The sequence below is a fragment of the Plasmodium chabaudi genome (assembly GCF_900002335.3).
Source record: "Plasmodium chabaudi chabaudi strain AS genome assembly, chromosome: 2".
Taxonomy (NCBI): domain Eukaryota; phylum Apicomplexa; class Aconoidasida; order Haemosporida; family Plasmodiidae; genus Plasmodium; species Plasmodium chabaudi.
This window is the reverse complement of record NC_030102.2, coordinates 136,004-148,932: the sequence shown is the minus strand read 5'-3', so window position 1 is coordinate 148,932 and position 12,929 is coordinate 136,004. Positions and strand designations below refer to the sequence as shown.

Here is a 12,929-nt window from a genome sequence, read left to right as displayed (position 1 = left end):
GAGTATACGAAATAATTTATGTATGAGTTTGTATATTACAAAAAAAGTATGATACATAGAAAACGGATAATTGTTACACCTCCCAATAAATGAATAAAGGAAACATAAAAAGAATGTAGCTAAAGGTTTTGTTTATATATATGTATGATAATTTTTTACATATTTTTCTTTTCCATTTTATTATTTTATTATTTTTTTTTTAATACAAAATTTCTATATTTTTTATCATTTTAGTTTTGTGAAAATATGCGAAATAAAAGAGATTATATCGCATATACATTTGTATTATAATTTGTTCGGTTTGCTTAATTGTTAGTTTATTTATTACAATTATATATCATAAATTTTTATATGTTTATTAGCTATTGTTTGTATAACATATGTAAAATAGGGGAATAAATAGCTTTCCCTCGTTTACTTGTTCATTATACTTGTATCATTGAAGTAAAGATGACCATATTTGATTATCGTTTTTTTTATCATTCATTTTTATAATATCCTTTCTTACAACCTTCTTAAATGCATATATTTTTTTTTTGAATATATGCTTAATTAAAAAAACGCTAAAAAAAAGAAAACGAAGCAAGAAGAATCAGAAACAAGACTCCCTGTAAAACATCCTTAGAAGTACATAAAACATAGAATTGCTCATAAAATGCTAATACAAAAATGTAAATTAAAAACGGATATATATGTTCATATTATTAATATTTTCAGATTATGCATGGTGTACTTTTTTACATGACTTGTTCATAAATTTGATGGCATTATTATTACTATCTAAATGTATATATGTTTTTTTTAATAGATGACGAAAAACCAAAATTTGATATAGGTATTTCCCCCCTTTATTTAATTTCTTATCCCATATACAATGTTAGAACAAAAAATTAATAAGCATAAATGAATAGATAATTAAAGTTGCATATATGAGCAAGAGAAATAGTATAATCATTTGTCTATGTGAAAACTAAATAGCGAATATATGTTTGTAAACTCATGCATACATGAACATATTATGGCTAGCTCAATTTTAATGGAGTTAACATTTTATTTTTAAAATTTTTCAGATTCAATGTAGAAGCATATTATACAAATATTTGAACGTCAGCAATGATCACATTAAATACAACCAGCCAATTCATGTCAACAATTTGAATATAAAAACATATATTATTTATATTATCAATAGTTTACAACAGGTAATAAACAACATTTTTTTATTACGAAAAATTATTATTATATTTTAAAAAATTAGCTATTTGTCCAAGTATATAGTATATCAAAGAAAATGCTTATTATTGTTTTATATTTGTGAAATTTGTGAAATTTTTTTAGATTTATAACAATGAAGGGGTAACGGGATTATACAGTGGGCTGGTCCCCATGGTGGCGCATCTAGTATCAAAGTAAAAAGATGAGAATTTCATTAAAATCGCATTTCATATTGTCCATACATGCTTATGTATATGTATGTGCATACGGATATTGCTTGCCTTATTTTTACAGGAAATCAATATACTATTTTTTGGAGAATATCCATTTTTACATATCTCGAAAACTTAGTAAGACAACAAAAAAGAAGCTACTTTATTTTGCCTATAATTAACTTTATTTACTTTTATCTTTTACATGATAAGTTACATAAAAATGGAGTGTACCAATTTTGTTGGTGTGAATTCATTACAGCTCAGTTAGGTTTTCCATATGTTTTATTGCCCATACGTTTTATTTCTGCTTTCTCTTTTCAGGAAGGGGCAAAAAAAAAGACACAATTGATAAAAAAGATACAGCAGCTCGTGATAGTCGATTTCTTAGTGAAAAAGAAAATTCAAATAATTTTATTGGCGATAATATAAACTTCAACATTGTTAAGCATATGATTTTTGTAAAGGATGAAAATGATTTTGTAAAAAAAAAAAAAAAAAAAGACAATTTCCATTTGTCATTTTATCATACTTTTTATGAATATATTAGTTGTATAATATCATATCCGCTACTAAACATTTCAACAAAATTAATTATTTTTGAAGATCATACAAAATCCTTACTACAAAGTAATGGCACACATCCCTTTATATCATTATACCAAAAATAAGAATAGCCAAATTTAATTCTATAGTTGATGTCAATTCATATGTATATTCATTTCCCTCTTTCTCAGACCTAAAAGATATAATTCACTTTACATATGTTTATGATGGAATGCATGGGTTTTTTCGAGGAATAAATAACTATTTAATAATACAATCGGTTGATAAGTTTCTGAATTGCTTTTTATATAAAAAATTTTCAAATAATTGCTCATACGACAAAGTTCTTACAATTAAAGTAGTTTTATCAAGTTAGTTTGAATATATATAAAATGCTACAAAATATATGAATGGTTAATGCAAAAAAAAATTTATTTGTTTTCACCTCATATAATCCTTTTATTGTTTTATAATAACCTTTTTAGCATGCTTAAATACAATAATGGCCCCTTATATTCACTATTCAATATTGGACAGATCTCAATCACATATACCGGTACCATTAATAGCAACAACTGATAAATAATATTTTACATACATATAGCTATTTATCTATATTTATTTTTTATTTTTTTCATTATTCGAAGACTCTTTGTAGGGATACAACATTTAGCCAGTTTTTTTGTAATTTTCACTGGAAGGTAAATATAGTTTTCATATATACAGTTCTATATGCACACACATATATACAGGTCTTTATACACCCATGTTTTTTTTTCTCACATGATCAGAGTCACCTATCCAATGTTTCTGTCGGACTAGCAGTAGCCGGAATTCAACTAATAGTAATAAAACATAATAGCATATACTTATTCATATAAATATGCATACATACACACATGTCTTTAAACATTTTTTATTTTGACTTATGCAGATTATTGCTTTAATGCCAAAAGACGCCTCAAAAAATGACGAACTAGTTGATCAGGAACCAGACGAATATGTTTGAGAAAGATATTAATTTTTTTGAATTTTACTTTAATTAGCAAACAAAAGGATACATATACTATTCATTATATATGTACATATTTTTGTTTTATTAAAAAGACCATTCTATTTTTTTTTTCTGTCGCTTCGCATAATCATGCATTTGCGTTTAATATTTTTTTTCCAAACTAATTACATATTAAAAGATTATTAAATTGTTTTTTGAATATAAAAATAAAATAAGCACATTACGCTTGTTCAGCTTTTTCTCTCTTTCTCTCTATATACACAAAGATAGAAATGCACGTATTTATGTGTTTTTAATAAGTATTATTATTTATCATAAAAAATTGCTATATCTATTAATTTTAGTCATGTCCAATAATATTTACCTGACACAGTCATAAAATTCATTGCATATTTAAACAATTATATGCACGTACATATTTTTTTTTCGTGTCTTATTTTTGTTGTATATGCATTAACTAAATGGTGTAAATTTTCAAATAAAATAAGTCAGACTACACAATTATACATACTATGCCAATAATTTATCTAATAAAACGTAAGTTCCTTCCCATTTTTTTAATCAAATAATTAGGGAATTACTATATCTATATTATGTTAAAATAATTTTACCTATATATTTGCCCATACACATATGAATTTTTAAAATCGCTAGATATTTAATAAATTTTAGTATGAATAAAAATTTATTGTCGTTTTTTTTTTATGGCTATGTAAAAAAAAATTATTTGTATGATGTGCATGTAAAAAAATGAAAATGTGTGTATAGTTTTTTTTTGCATAGCTAATTTTGTGTATCAACTTTTTATGATGTTTTTTTTCGTCTTTAATACTTTTTAATTATAATTTTTTAATTTTATTAGCACACGATTAGCATATGAATAACCAACACATAGATTTATATAGTTTGTGAAATAACAATTTTTATGAATATCGAAATGAAAAAAAAAAAAAAAATTATTATAGTATTCCATTCCCCAGTTTGTTCACATTTCCAGTCACCTCTTTTAAATATTTACCCTTCTCAAAGTTATAAATTATAGCTATCCATTTTAGCAATAATTTTTTATAGACCAATTGGAAAACGTGATATTTGCGTTTGTTATTTCCTTTTTTTAATTTTCAGGTATCAAAGTTGAGAAATTAATTTGGTATATAAAATTATAAACCCGAATTATACATGTATTATTATAATTTTTTTAATTTGTAGAACTTACAACCGATCGAGTATATCATATATTTATGGTATACCTTTTTGTGGGCATTCAATAATATTGCACCCTTTGAGTGTATTAACAAAATAGCTTACTTCCCCTCTAACTTATTTACTTTCAAGGTGTGTTTAAAAATGAAGGTACATATTAATTGTAACAAATTTTAATAAAATTTGAAATAATTAATTTATTTATTGTTTTCCCCATTTAATATGTTATTTTAAGAAATATATTTAAAAAATAAAAAAAATAATAATATAAACCAATATTAGTTATTATAAAACAAAATTAGTAAAATATATATATTCAAAAAAATTAAAAAAAATTAAAAACAACAACAATATATATATACTACGTAATAATGTAACTATGTTGTAAGGCAATTTGTACGCAACCACACACACACACAAAAAAATATGTACGCATAATTTTATTAACATGTACTAGCTATTTTTTTTTTTTTTTTTTTTTTTCGTAAACTTATATATAAATATTTATGAACAAGTAACTAACCTTTTTATTTATAATTACATGTAAATAAATTATTATATTGTAAATTAAAAAAAAATGAATTGATTTTACTATTATAAAGTATAATTAAATAAGTATTATATATAAATAAAAATATATAAAAAAAAATTCATATTTTCTAAAATAATTTTAAATTTTAGATGCTTTTTTCAACATCGAGAAAAAGATATAGTTTTGAAAAAAAAGAAACTATTAAGGATATAGATTTTTTATCTTATAACAGTATAATTTTTCCTTCCGAGCAAATTTACGTTAACACAAATTTGAAGTGTACAAAAAATTCTTCGAACTTTTATGAAACATCACATAATATAAAAATGAATATGTCACATGAAAATATATATGATAATACAGGTATGAGTTCTGAGGGTTATGAAAATCATCAACAATATTATAATGATGATAATTCCCAACAATATCAAGATAATCAATATAGACTATTAGAAAGTTCTAATTCAAATGCTATGAACCAACCATTAATGTGTGTAAATGGTAATGAGTATGCACCTGAAATGCAAAATGGAATTGACCCAGGTGTTTTAGCTGTCTCCAACGCTTTATTTGCTTATAACAATGCTTTCCAATGTATACCTATTAAAACTTCTCCTAACGTATTTAGAAGAAGAGTAAAAGGTGAAGCTAACTCAGAATGGAGTAATGCATTTATTACTAGAGTAGATCCATGTGAATGTACTGACTTTGAAGAACAATTCAAACCATATGAAGTTACTAAATACTATGATGAAGGACAAGTTAAAACAGTTTTTAATTTTGATCAAGAATGCCCTAGAGATAGTATATAATTTGGGTTTTTATATTGCCATAGAAATTTGTTTTTGTTTTTGTTTTTACTTTTGCTTTTTTGACATTGCTCAATTTTTGCCATATATAAATTCGCCTACTATGACATTCTATTATTATGAATGAGTAATTAATTAATTAAGCCAATGCGTGTATTTGTATATATTTCCCAATCTATCTGTACAAAAAGAAGTTGAAAAATGTTGATGCACACACGGGATATTTATATCTTATATTGTCATATATGTTTTATCCTTTACTGCATTTGCAATGTTTTAAAAAATAAATATGTATACATACATGTTCGTAACAAATCCGCATAAGATATATTTTTTTTATTTTTATTTAATGTCTTTAAAGCATTTACAAAATTAAGTATATTTTCTTTTTTGTAATGTTGTACATGCATTTTTTGTGTGCATATGTATATGTCCATTTTAAAAGTTATATGTTTTTTTTTTTTTTTATTGGCTTCATTTGAATTAAAAAGGAAAAAAAAAACAAATTAACATATTTTTTATAACCCTTTTCAATTAAAATTTTGACTAAACAAGGAACTGAACGATAAATTTGGTGTGAAATCTCATTGGTAGGTAAAAAAATATTCCGATGGTTTTCCGACTGATTAGATGAATGTAGAGTAAAATAGAATAAAATAAATCAAATGAAAATTTGTATTTACTAACTGTAGAATGTAACTAAAAAAGTATATATGTTTTGAGCATGTGTATATACAGTATGTTGTCATAAATAAATTATACGTGTGTATGGACAAAAATAATAAATATAGCTAGCTAAAACAACGGTATTATAGTATTAAAAGGGAAACATAATTTAAGTATATACAATGTAAGAGATTAAGGTTATTCAACTTTTTTCGTAATAAATTTGTTTCTTGTTTATGTAAAATAATTTGAGTTTTTCAAATCTTGTTACAATATCGTAACTTAGAAATAACAATATAAATATTATCATTTGAGAATTGGTTATTTTGATTTGTTATTGTATTTTGATTGAGGATACTGAAAATCTATTGTCCAATTATGTTTTAATTATAAGACACATTTAAAAAAATGTAATTATATAACATTTTTAAACTTATATTTTTTCGATTAATAGCAAAAAAAAATATATTAAGAATATATATAATATAAAAATTATGTTTATTATATAATAGTTGGTATATATGTGTGTGCATTTATAGTATATGTAGTATGGATGAGTGCTATATTTACAAGAGAGAAAATTATAGCGATATATTTTTATTTGTATTTTATTTATTTATATTTGTTATATTTTTTATTGTATTTATATTTATAATACTAATTTTTTTACTTCCAAAGATTTTTCATTCTATTTTAAATAAGACGTTATGAAAAACTGGAATTGCATAATATTCATTTTTTTGGTGGTTACATCCATTTTAGTATGGTCGAAAGAGCAAGGGAATTCGTTAGAAAAAATAACCGAGTTCAGACAGCAGCATAGGAGAACATTGGATGGCAGACTTTGCGCCGCTGCATTTTTGCACGACGACCAAACTTACACCGACTGCGCAAGTGCGACATCCCCCGACGGGACCACCGGTGCGTTGCGTTAACCGTTGCTTTGTTTTCTCACTACATATGGCTTGTTTCTTCATGTGTTTAGCTTGTTTCTTCACGTGCTTGGCTTGTTTTCTCACGTGCTTGGCTTTTTTCTCACTTTGCAGGGAGGGAGTGGTGCTACGTCGAAGTGCAGCTGCTGGGGAAAGGCGAGAGGGACTGGGACTACTGCGCAGATGCAATAAACTATGACAAGATAAGGGTAGATGCAAAGAGGATGTTTGAAGGTAAGTCGTTAGAAGCAGACAGATTGAATGATAGATTAAACAGTTTAAAATTACGAATAAATAGTATGACACATAAATATGATTTATTATGTGGTAGTAAACATGAATTAATAAATTCGAGGATTAATAAAATAAATGATTGGATAAGCAAAAGTTCTGATTCTATAAATAAAATAGAATATAATTCTAATGAGTTAGAAACTAGTAAAAAAATTATTAAAAAAATCGATGAAGATATAAAAATCGAAAAAGAAAATTTAAAAGAATCAGATGAAATTTGTGAAAATGTAAAAGGATATGAAAATGAATTAATTACAGATGGATTAAAAGTTTCATATTTTAATAATTCATTTTTTGAAGGAGTACCAATAGTTTCAAAAATTATAAAAAACATAAATTTTATATATAATAATAAATCACCATATGAAAGTTTATTATCTCCTTACAAATATTCAATTCGATATGATGGATATTTGCTAGCACCAACTAGTGGGATGTACACATTTATAGTAGATAGTGATTGCTCTGTTCGAGTCTTAATAAATAATAAAATTGTTATTACAAAAGACTTTGATGAAATTATTCGACATATAAACAGTAGTAACCATATGGATGAAGTAAAAGCAGACAAGAATGAAGAAGATAATAAAATTCGTTACAAAATAGAAAGTGAAATAAATAATGTATCAAAAAGAATGTCTGGTCCTATTGAATTAACAGGGGGTGAAAAAAATAAAATAATTATTGAAATTTCTCATCTATCAAATTTAAAATATGAAAAAGGGGAATCATCATATTTTAAATTATTATGGAAATCTAGTAGAATAAACGAACAAGAAATAGGATCCAATTATTTATACAGTGAAAATTTTATTTCAAATTCTAGATTCTCTTCCGTTGATCCTGAATTATTTGAAATAGGATTGTTAGATGTAAATGAGACAGCATATAAAAATGAAACAGATTGGATAATTGAAAATATTTCAAATAAATCAAGATATAATGATTTACATCTATTAAGAACATTTAAAGAACCCAAATTTGATTCCTTTTCATTAGAAGTAAGTGCAAATTCAAATTTTTATATTGCATCTCCAATTGATAAAGAATTCCCATTAGTATGGACAAATGAATCTATAATTAAAATTGAAAACACAAATGATATAATTGATTTATTAAATATAAATAGTAAAGAAAAAACAAAATTAAAAATATGGTTTATACCAATCAAAAATAAAACATATATTAATTTTAGTATTAAAAAAAATATTCCATTCATACTATTTATACAAAAACGAAAAATATTACCAACGATATGTAGTGGAGAAGAAGAAATATTATCATCACCTGAAAATAATAATTTCAAAGAATGTGTTGAATCATCAAGTATATCAAAAGAATTTAATTGTATGTCTGGTTTAAGTACTTATCATATAGATAAAAAACATACTATTTGGAAAACGGTTAATAATTCTATAGGAGAATATATAATAATATATTTTAAAAAGCCAGTTCAAATAAATAAATTTCGATTTAAACCCCAAGATAATATATTAACATGGCCTTCAGAAATTTTATTACACTTTGATGATACTAAAATTTTAGTTCCTATTTTCTACACATCTAATATAGAATATAATACAAAAAAGTTTGAGCACCCAATTATTACTACATCTGTAAAAATAGAAATACGTGATATGTTTGTTAATAATTTAGAAACTGGTGGATCCTTTGAATTAATTGGAAATTCATGTAATATAATAGATAACGAATATATGAATCATCATGCTAAGATAGATGTACTAAATTGTGATGACACTTTAAATGATATCCCAGATGTTATTCCTTTGATCTATGGAGATAAATTTGTTGTTTCATGTCCATATAATTGTATTAAAGATGTAGAATCAAATAATAAAACTGTATATGGTTCTGACCTGTATTCTTTAGATTCCCCAATTTGTAAGGCAGCAGTTCATTCAGGTGTTTGCTTAAAAAATGGAAATAACACAGATGTAAATACTTTAAACAATTATGAAGAAGAATGCAAATTCTTACTCATGATAAAGGAAGTAAATGGATCTAACTTTATCGGGAAGTTACAAAATAATGTACTATCTATGAATAAAAATGTAGAAGATCAAAACAAAATTTTATCATTTGCAATTTCGCAAATTGTTTCTACAAAATTTAATAGTTTGTCTTCCTTATATTATTCAATACCAAATAGTTATTCAATTGTTTTTAAAAATAAAGAAGATTTAAATGTTCCTAATAAATTTTTAGTAGACACTGGTGATATATTTATTGATTATGGAAACTTTGGATATGGTTGGAAAAGAAAGGTGGATTCAAATATTTTATTAGATTCAAATAGAAGGGAAATAAATAATGGAAACATTCATGATATTAGAAGTAAAATAGAACCCATAAATAATTTCTTTCATAATATAATGTATTCAGATGGTATTATTTTTCCACCTGCATCTACAAATGAACAATGTGTAAGTAAACTAACTTGTGAATCGAACTATTGGACCTTTAGAGTGTATGAGAATGGAAATTATTTAATTCAAGTTCTTGTAGGAAATATATATTTTGATACGGTTCAAAAAAATTTTATAGAAATAAATGGAATTCCAATTATTAAAAATGTCGATTTAAAACCAAATGAATATTATGTAGGTATTAAAAATATACAAATAAATGATAACAAACTTATATTTACATCTACTTGTTTGGAATCACAATATTCCTGTGGAAGTTTTCAAACCACTATGCTTGCCGTACAAATTGTTAAAGAATGAAGGACAGGACATTCAGTTTGACTTCCATTGGAAATGTTCTAAATGGCTAGTCCCGCGTCGCCCAATGTTTGCGCAGGCACGTGCAAAAGTGAATATCCAAAAATGAATGTGAAAAATTAATGTGAAAAATTAATGTGAAAAATTAATGTGAAAAATTAATGTGAAAAATGAATGCGAAAAAAACAAAAAAATTAAGAAAAACGAAAGGAGTTGATAAGCTTAGCTGCTCATACAATTTTGTTATGAGAGTTGGTCATCCTGATCTTGAACCATGGAACATAATTTAAAACGAGAGAATATACTGGAAAGGCCACTGATTGCAATTCCACAAGTATTTAAATCAAATAAAGGTATTGCCTTTAAAGTAAAACCAGGAGGTAAATGAAATATACATTTCGGCATGATTGTAACTTGATATAATCTTGCACATTCTTTAGGTCTTGTTATATGTGCAGGTAAATAAGATAAATAAACGGAATCATATTGTGTTCTCCACCATTCTCCTAAAAATTCACCTACATCAAATAGCTCATCTTTATTTTTTGCATCTGCAGTCTGTTCATTTATATTTAATTTATTAACAGCAAAATGTATATCTTTAATTTTATTAATATATTTTTGTAACTTTTTTTTTAAAACATCTCTTGGTTTTTCCCATGAATTATATTTGCCTCCTAAAAAAAAATATTCTTGAGTTGCCAAATTTTGTAATAATAGTAAATGTGGATATTCATGTCGATGGCATAATAGAATTGCTATGACTGTATTTCTAATCCCATTTTTATTATAGGAGTTTATTCGTTTTTTATATTTTTCAGTATCTATTATAAATTTCTTTTTTAACTTTTCATCTATATTAAATTCGTAACTATCTTGTGGATATAAAAGCCATTCAGATTTATTTTCTCTGCTTGCCACATTTGCATTAAGTAAATTAATTCCTTGAGTTGGGTTTGGAGTTGTCATTTAGTTGGGCTAGGGGACAGATAATGTTTATCGTAAGGAGATAAGCTTGATGTGTCAAAATTTGGAACTATCTAGTTATAGGCGTGATTGTGTTTTGTCGTTATAAGCCAAGCTTAAACAAATAGCCATTCATTATTATGAATAAAAACTAAAAAATATTTTTTTTAAAGAAAAAAATAAAATATATTTTTTTAAAAATAAGAAAAGAAAAAAGGCTGACTCTCAATTGTAAGCATATTTAGTATTTTCATTCATAACGAGGTTTACATTTTTGTCATGGATAGCTATTTTAAATGTGCATAGTTCGTTTATATGGTCGTATAATTGCATAAACTTTATAACGGATAATTAGTTTTTACAAAATTGGATATACGATTTTTATAAATTTACGATTCATTTTTATTCACAAGTTGGGTAATCGGTTTTTCGGTATTGTGACAATGTTAATGCATGGGATGTTAATTGGTGGGCAAAAAGTTGAAATAAAAAACGAAGCAAAAAAGTAAAAATAAAAAAACGAAATAAAAAACGCATAGGTGGATATTCCAAATAAAGGTGGAAAACAAAATGGATGCAATTATGTATCAAGTTTTTTTTTTTTGAAGTAAAGAATCTTTTTGTATACCCGAAGTATATCTGTTTAGAAAATATTTGGTAAACAAATAAAGATATGATAAATACATGAGACATGCAAAAAGTATATTTTTTTGGGATATATAATGGCCATGCTGAAAAGAAAAGTTATTTCCTAATTCTTGAACTAAATTAATATTCCAATTATTATTATATTTATAAATATAAGATATATATAAACAATATATAGTCAATACTATCCCACAAACCATTTGTAGAATTTGAATTATGGTAACAAGAATATTCCATTTCAATGGCTTATTATATATCGTTGCTAAAAAATAATATAAATACATAAATGTATGAACAAATGCATTTATTAATATAAAAATAAATCCAGCGGGTAATTCAACAAAATATGTATCCCATGTGTATAATAAAACCGTTGAATGATGATACCAATGTAATAATGTTATTTTTTTCTTTTTTAAAATTAAAAATATTGTATCAACTAATTCAGCATATTTCGATATAATGAATAAACATATCCATAACCCAACTGAACCAAAACCACACATATAAATTGGAGGAATTGTTAATAAACCATCTATTGTATAATTATTTACTATATAAATAAATACTGGTAATAATTTAATAACTACTATCATATTAAAAAAAAACAATAAAAAATTCCATATTATTATTATCCGCTTTATTTTTATTTCTTTTTTATTCTTCATAAATATATGACCATACTTACAAATTAAAATATATATCAATACAAAAGCTGGGGCGATAAAATATTTCTCATGTACAAATTTAATAAACCCAAAAGGAGTAAATTGTCTTTCCCTAAAATTGTTAAAAATGAAATAAATGAAAATTTATGTAAACAAAAATGTGTGTCCACAACATCATAGTTACATAGGTTGCACAATGCGAAACATACATATGTATATATTTTACTTTTTCTTTTCTTAAATTGTGAAAGGAATAATTATTTGCTAACCATGAAAATGTGAAATAATTCAAAATAGGAAATTTATCTTCTACAGTAAAAACAGGCGTTTGTGGATAATTCCTGATATTCTCGATTATTCGAAAAATTCCATTTTCATTTGTTTTTATCATTATATTAGTCCCCATTTTTTTTTTTTTTTAAATGTATTTTGGTTAGCTATTTATTTCACTTGGCTAAATTAGGCTTATTTTGGGGAGA

At 24.7% G+C, this 12,929-nt stretch overlaps 5 protein-coding genes across 5 annotated transcripts; 3 read left to right on the top strand and 2 right to left on the bottom strand.

Annotated features, from left to right (window-relative positions):
• Window positions 1-655: 655 nt before the first annotated feature.
• PCHAS_0203100 (mitochondrial carrier protein, putative) lies at window positions 656-2,982 on the top strand (the record flags this gene model as incomplete). The annotated part of the gene is made up of 11 exons (XM_016798566.1): window positions 656-671; window positions 809-876; window positions 1,071-1,202; window positions 1,339-1,409; window positions 1,510-1,565; window positions 1,752-2,057; window positions 2,165-2,344; window positions 2,459-2,529; window positions 2,621-2,674; window positions 2,765-2,818; window positions 2,908-2,982. The coding sequence occupies 11 exons, from the start codon at window positions 656-658 to the stop codon at window positions 2,980-2,982; spliced, it is 1,083 nt and encodes a 360-aa protein (XP_016653067.1).
• Window positions 2,983-4,872: 1,890 nt separating this feature from the next.
• On the top strand, window positions 4,873-5,535 carry PCHAS_0203000 (photosensitized INA-labeled protein PHIL1, putative; the record flags this gene model as incomplete). Its single annotated transcript, XM_731497.2, has 1 exon — window positions 4,873-5,535. One exon carries the CDS (start codon window positions 4,873-4,875, stop codon window positions 5,533-5,535), a length of 663 nt encoding a protein of 220 aa, XP_736590.2.
• Window positions 5,536-6,905: 1,370 nt separating this feature from the next.
• Window positions 6,906-10,171, top strand: PCHAS_0202900 (LCCL domain-containing protein, putative; the record flags this gene model as incomplete). The annotated part of the gene is made up of 2 exons (XM_016798555.1): window positions 6,906-7,119; window positions 7,245-10,171. 2 exons carry the CDS (start codon window positions 6,906-6,908, stop codon window positions 10,169-10,171), a joined length of 3,141 nt encoding a protein of 1,046 aa, XP_016653066.1.
• Window positions 10,172-10,411: 240 nt separating this feature from the next.
• PCHAS_0202800 (cleavage and polyadenylation specificity factor subunit 5, putative) lies at window positions 10,412-11,137 on the bottom strand (the record flags this gene model as incomplete). The annotated part of the gene is made up of 1 exon (XM_738571.1): window positions 10,412-11,137. One exon carries the CDS (start codon window positions 11,135-11,137, stop codon window positions 10,412-10,414), a length of 726 nt encoding a protein of 241 aa, XP_743664.1.
• A 584-nt stretch (window positions 11,138-11,721) lies between these two features.
• PCHAS_0202700 (fatty acid elongation protein, GNS1/SUR4 family, putative) lies at window positions 11,722-12,856 on the bottom strand (the record flags this gene model as incomplete). Its single annotated transcript, XM_016798545.1, has 2 exons — window positions 11,722-12,562; window positions 12,720-12,856. The coding sequence occupies 2 exons, from the start codon at window positions 12,854-12,856 to the stop codon at window positions 11,722-11,724; spliced, it is 978 nt and encodes a 325-aa protein (XP_016653065.1).
• Between the last annotated feature and the right edge of the window lie 73 nt (window positions 12,857-12,929).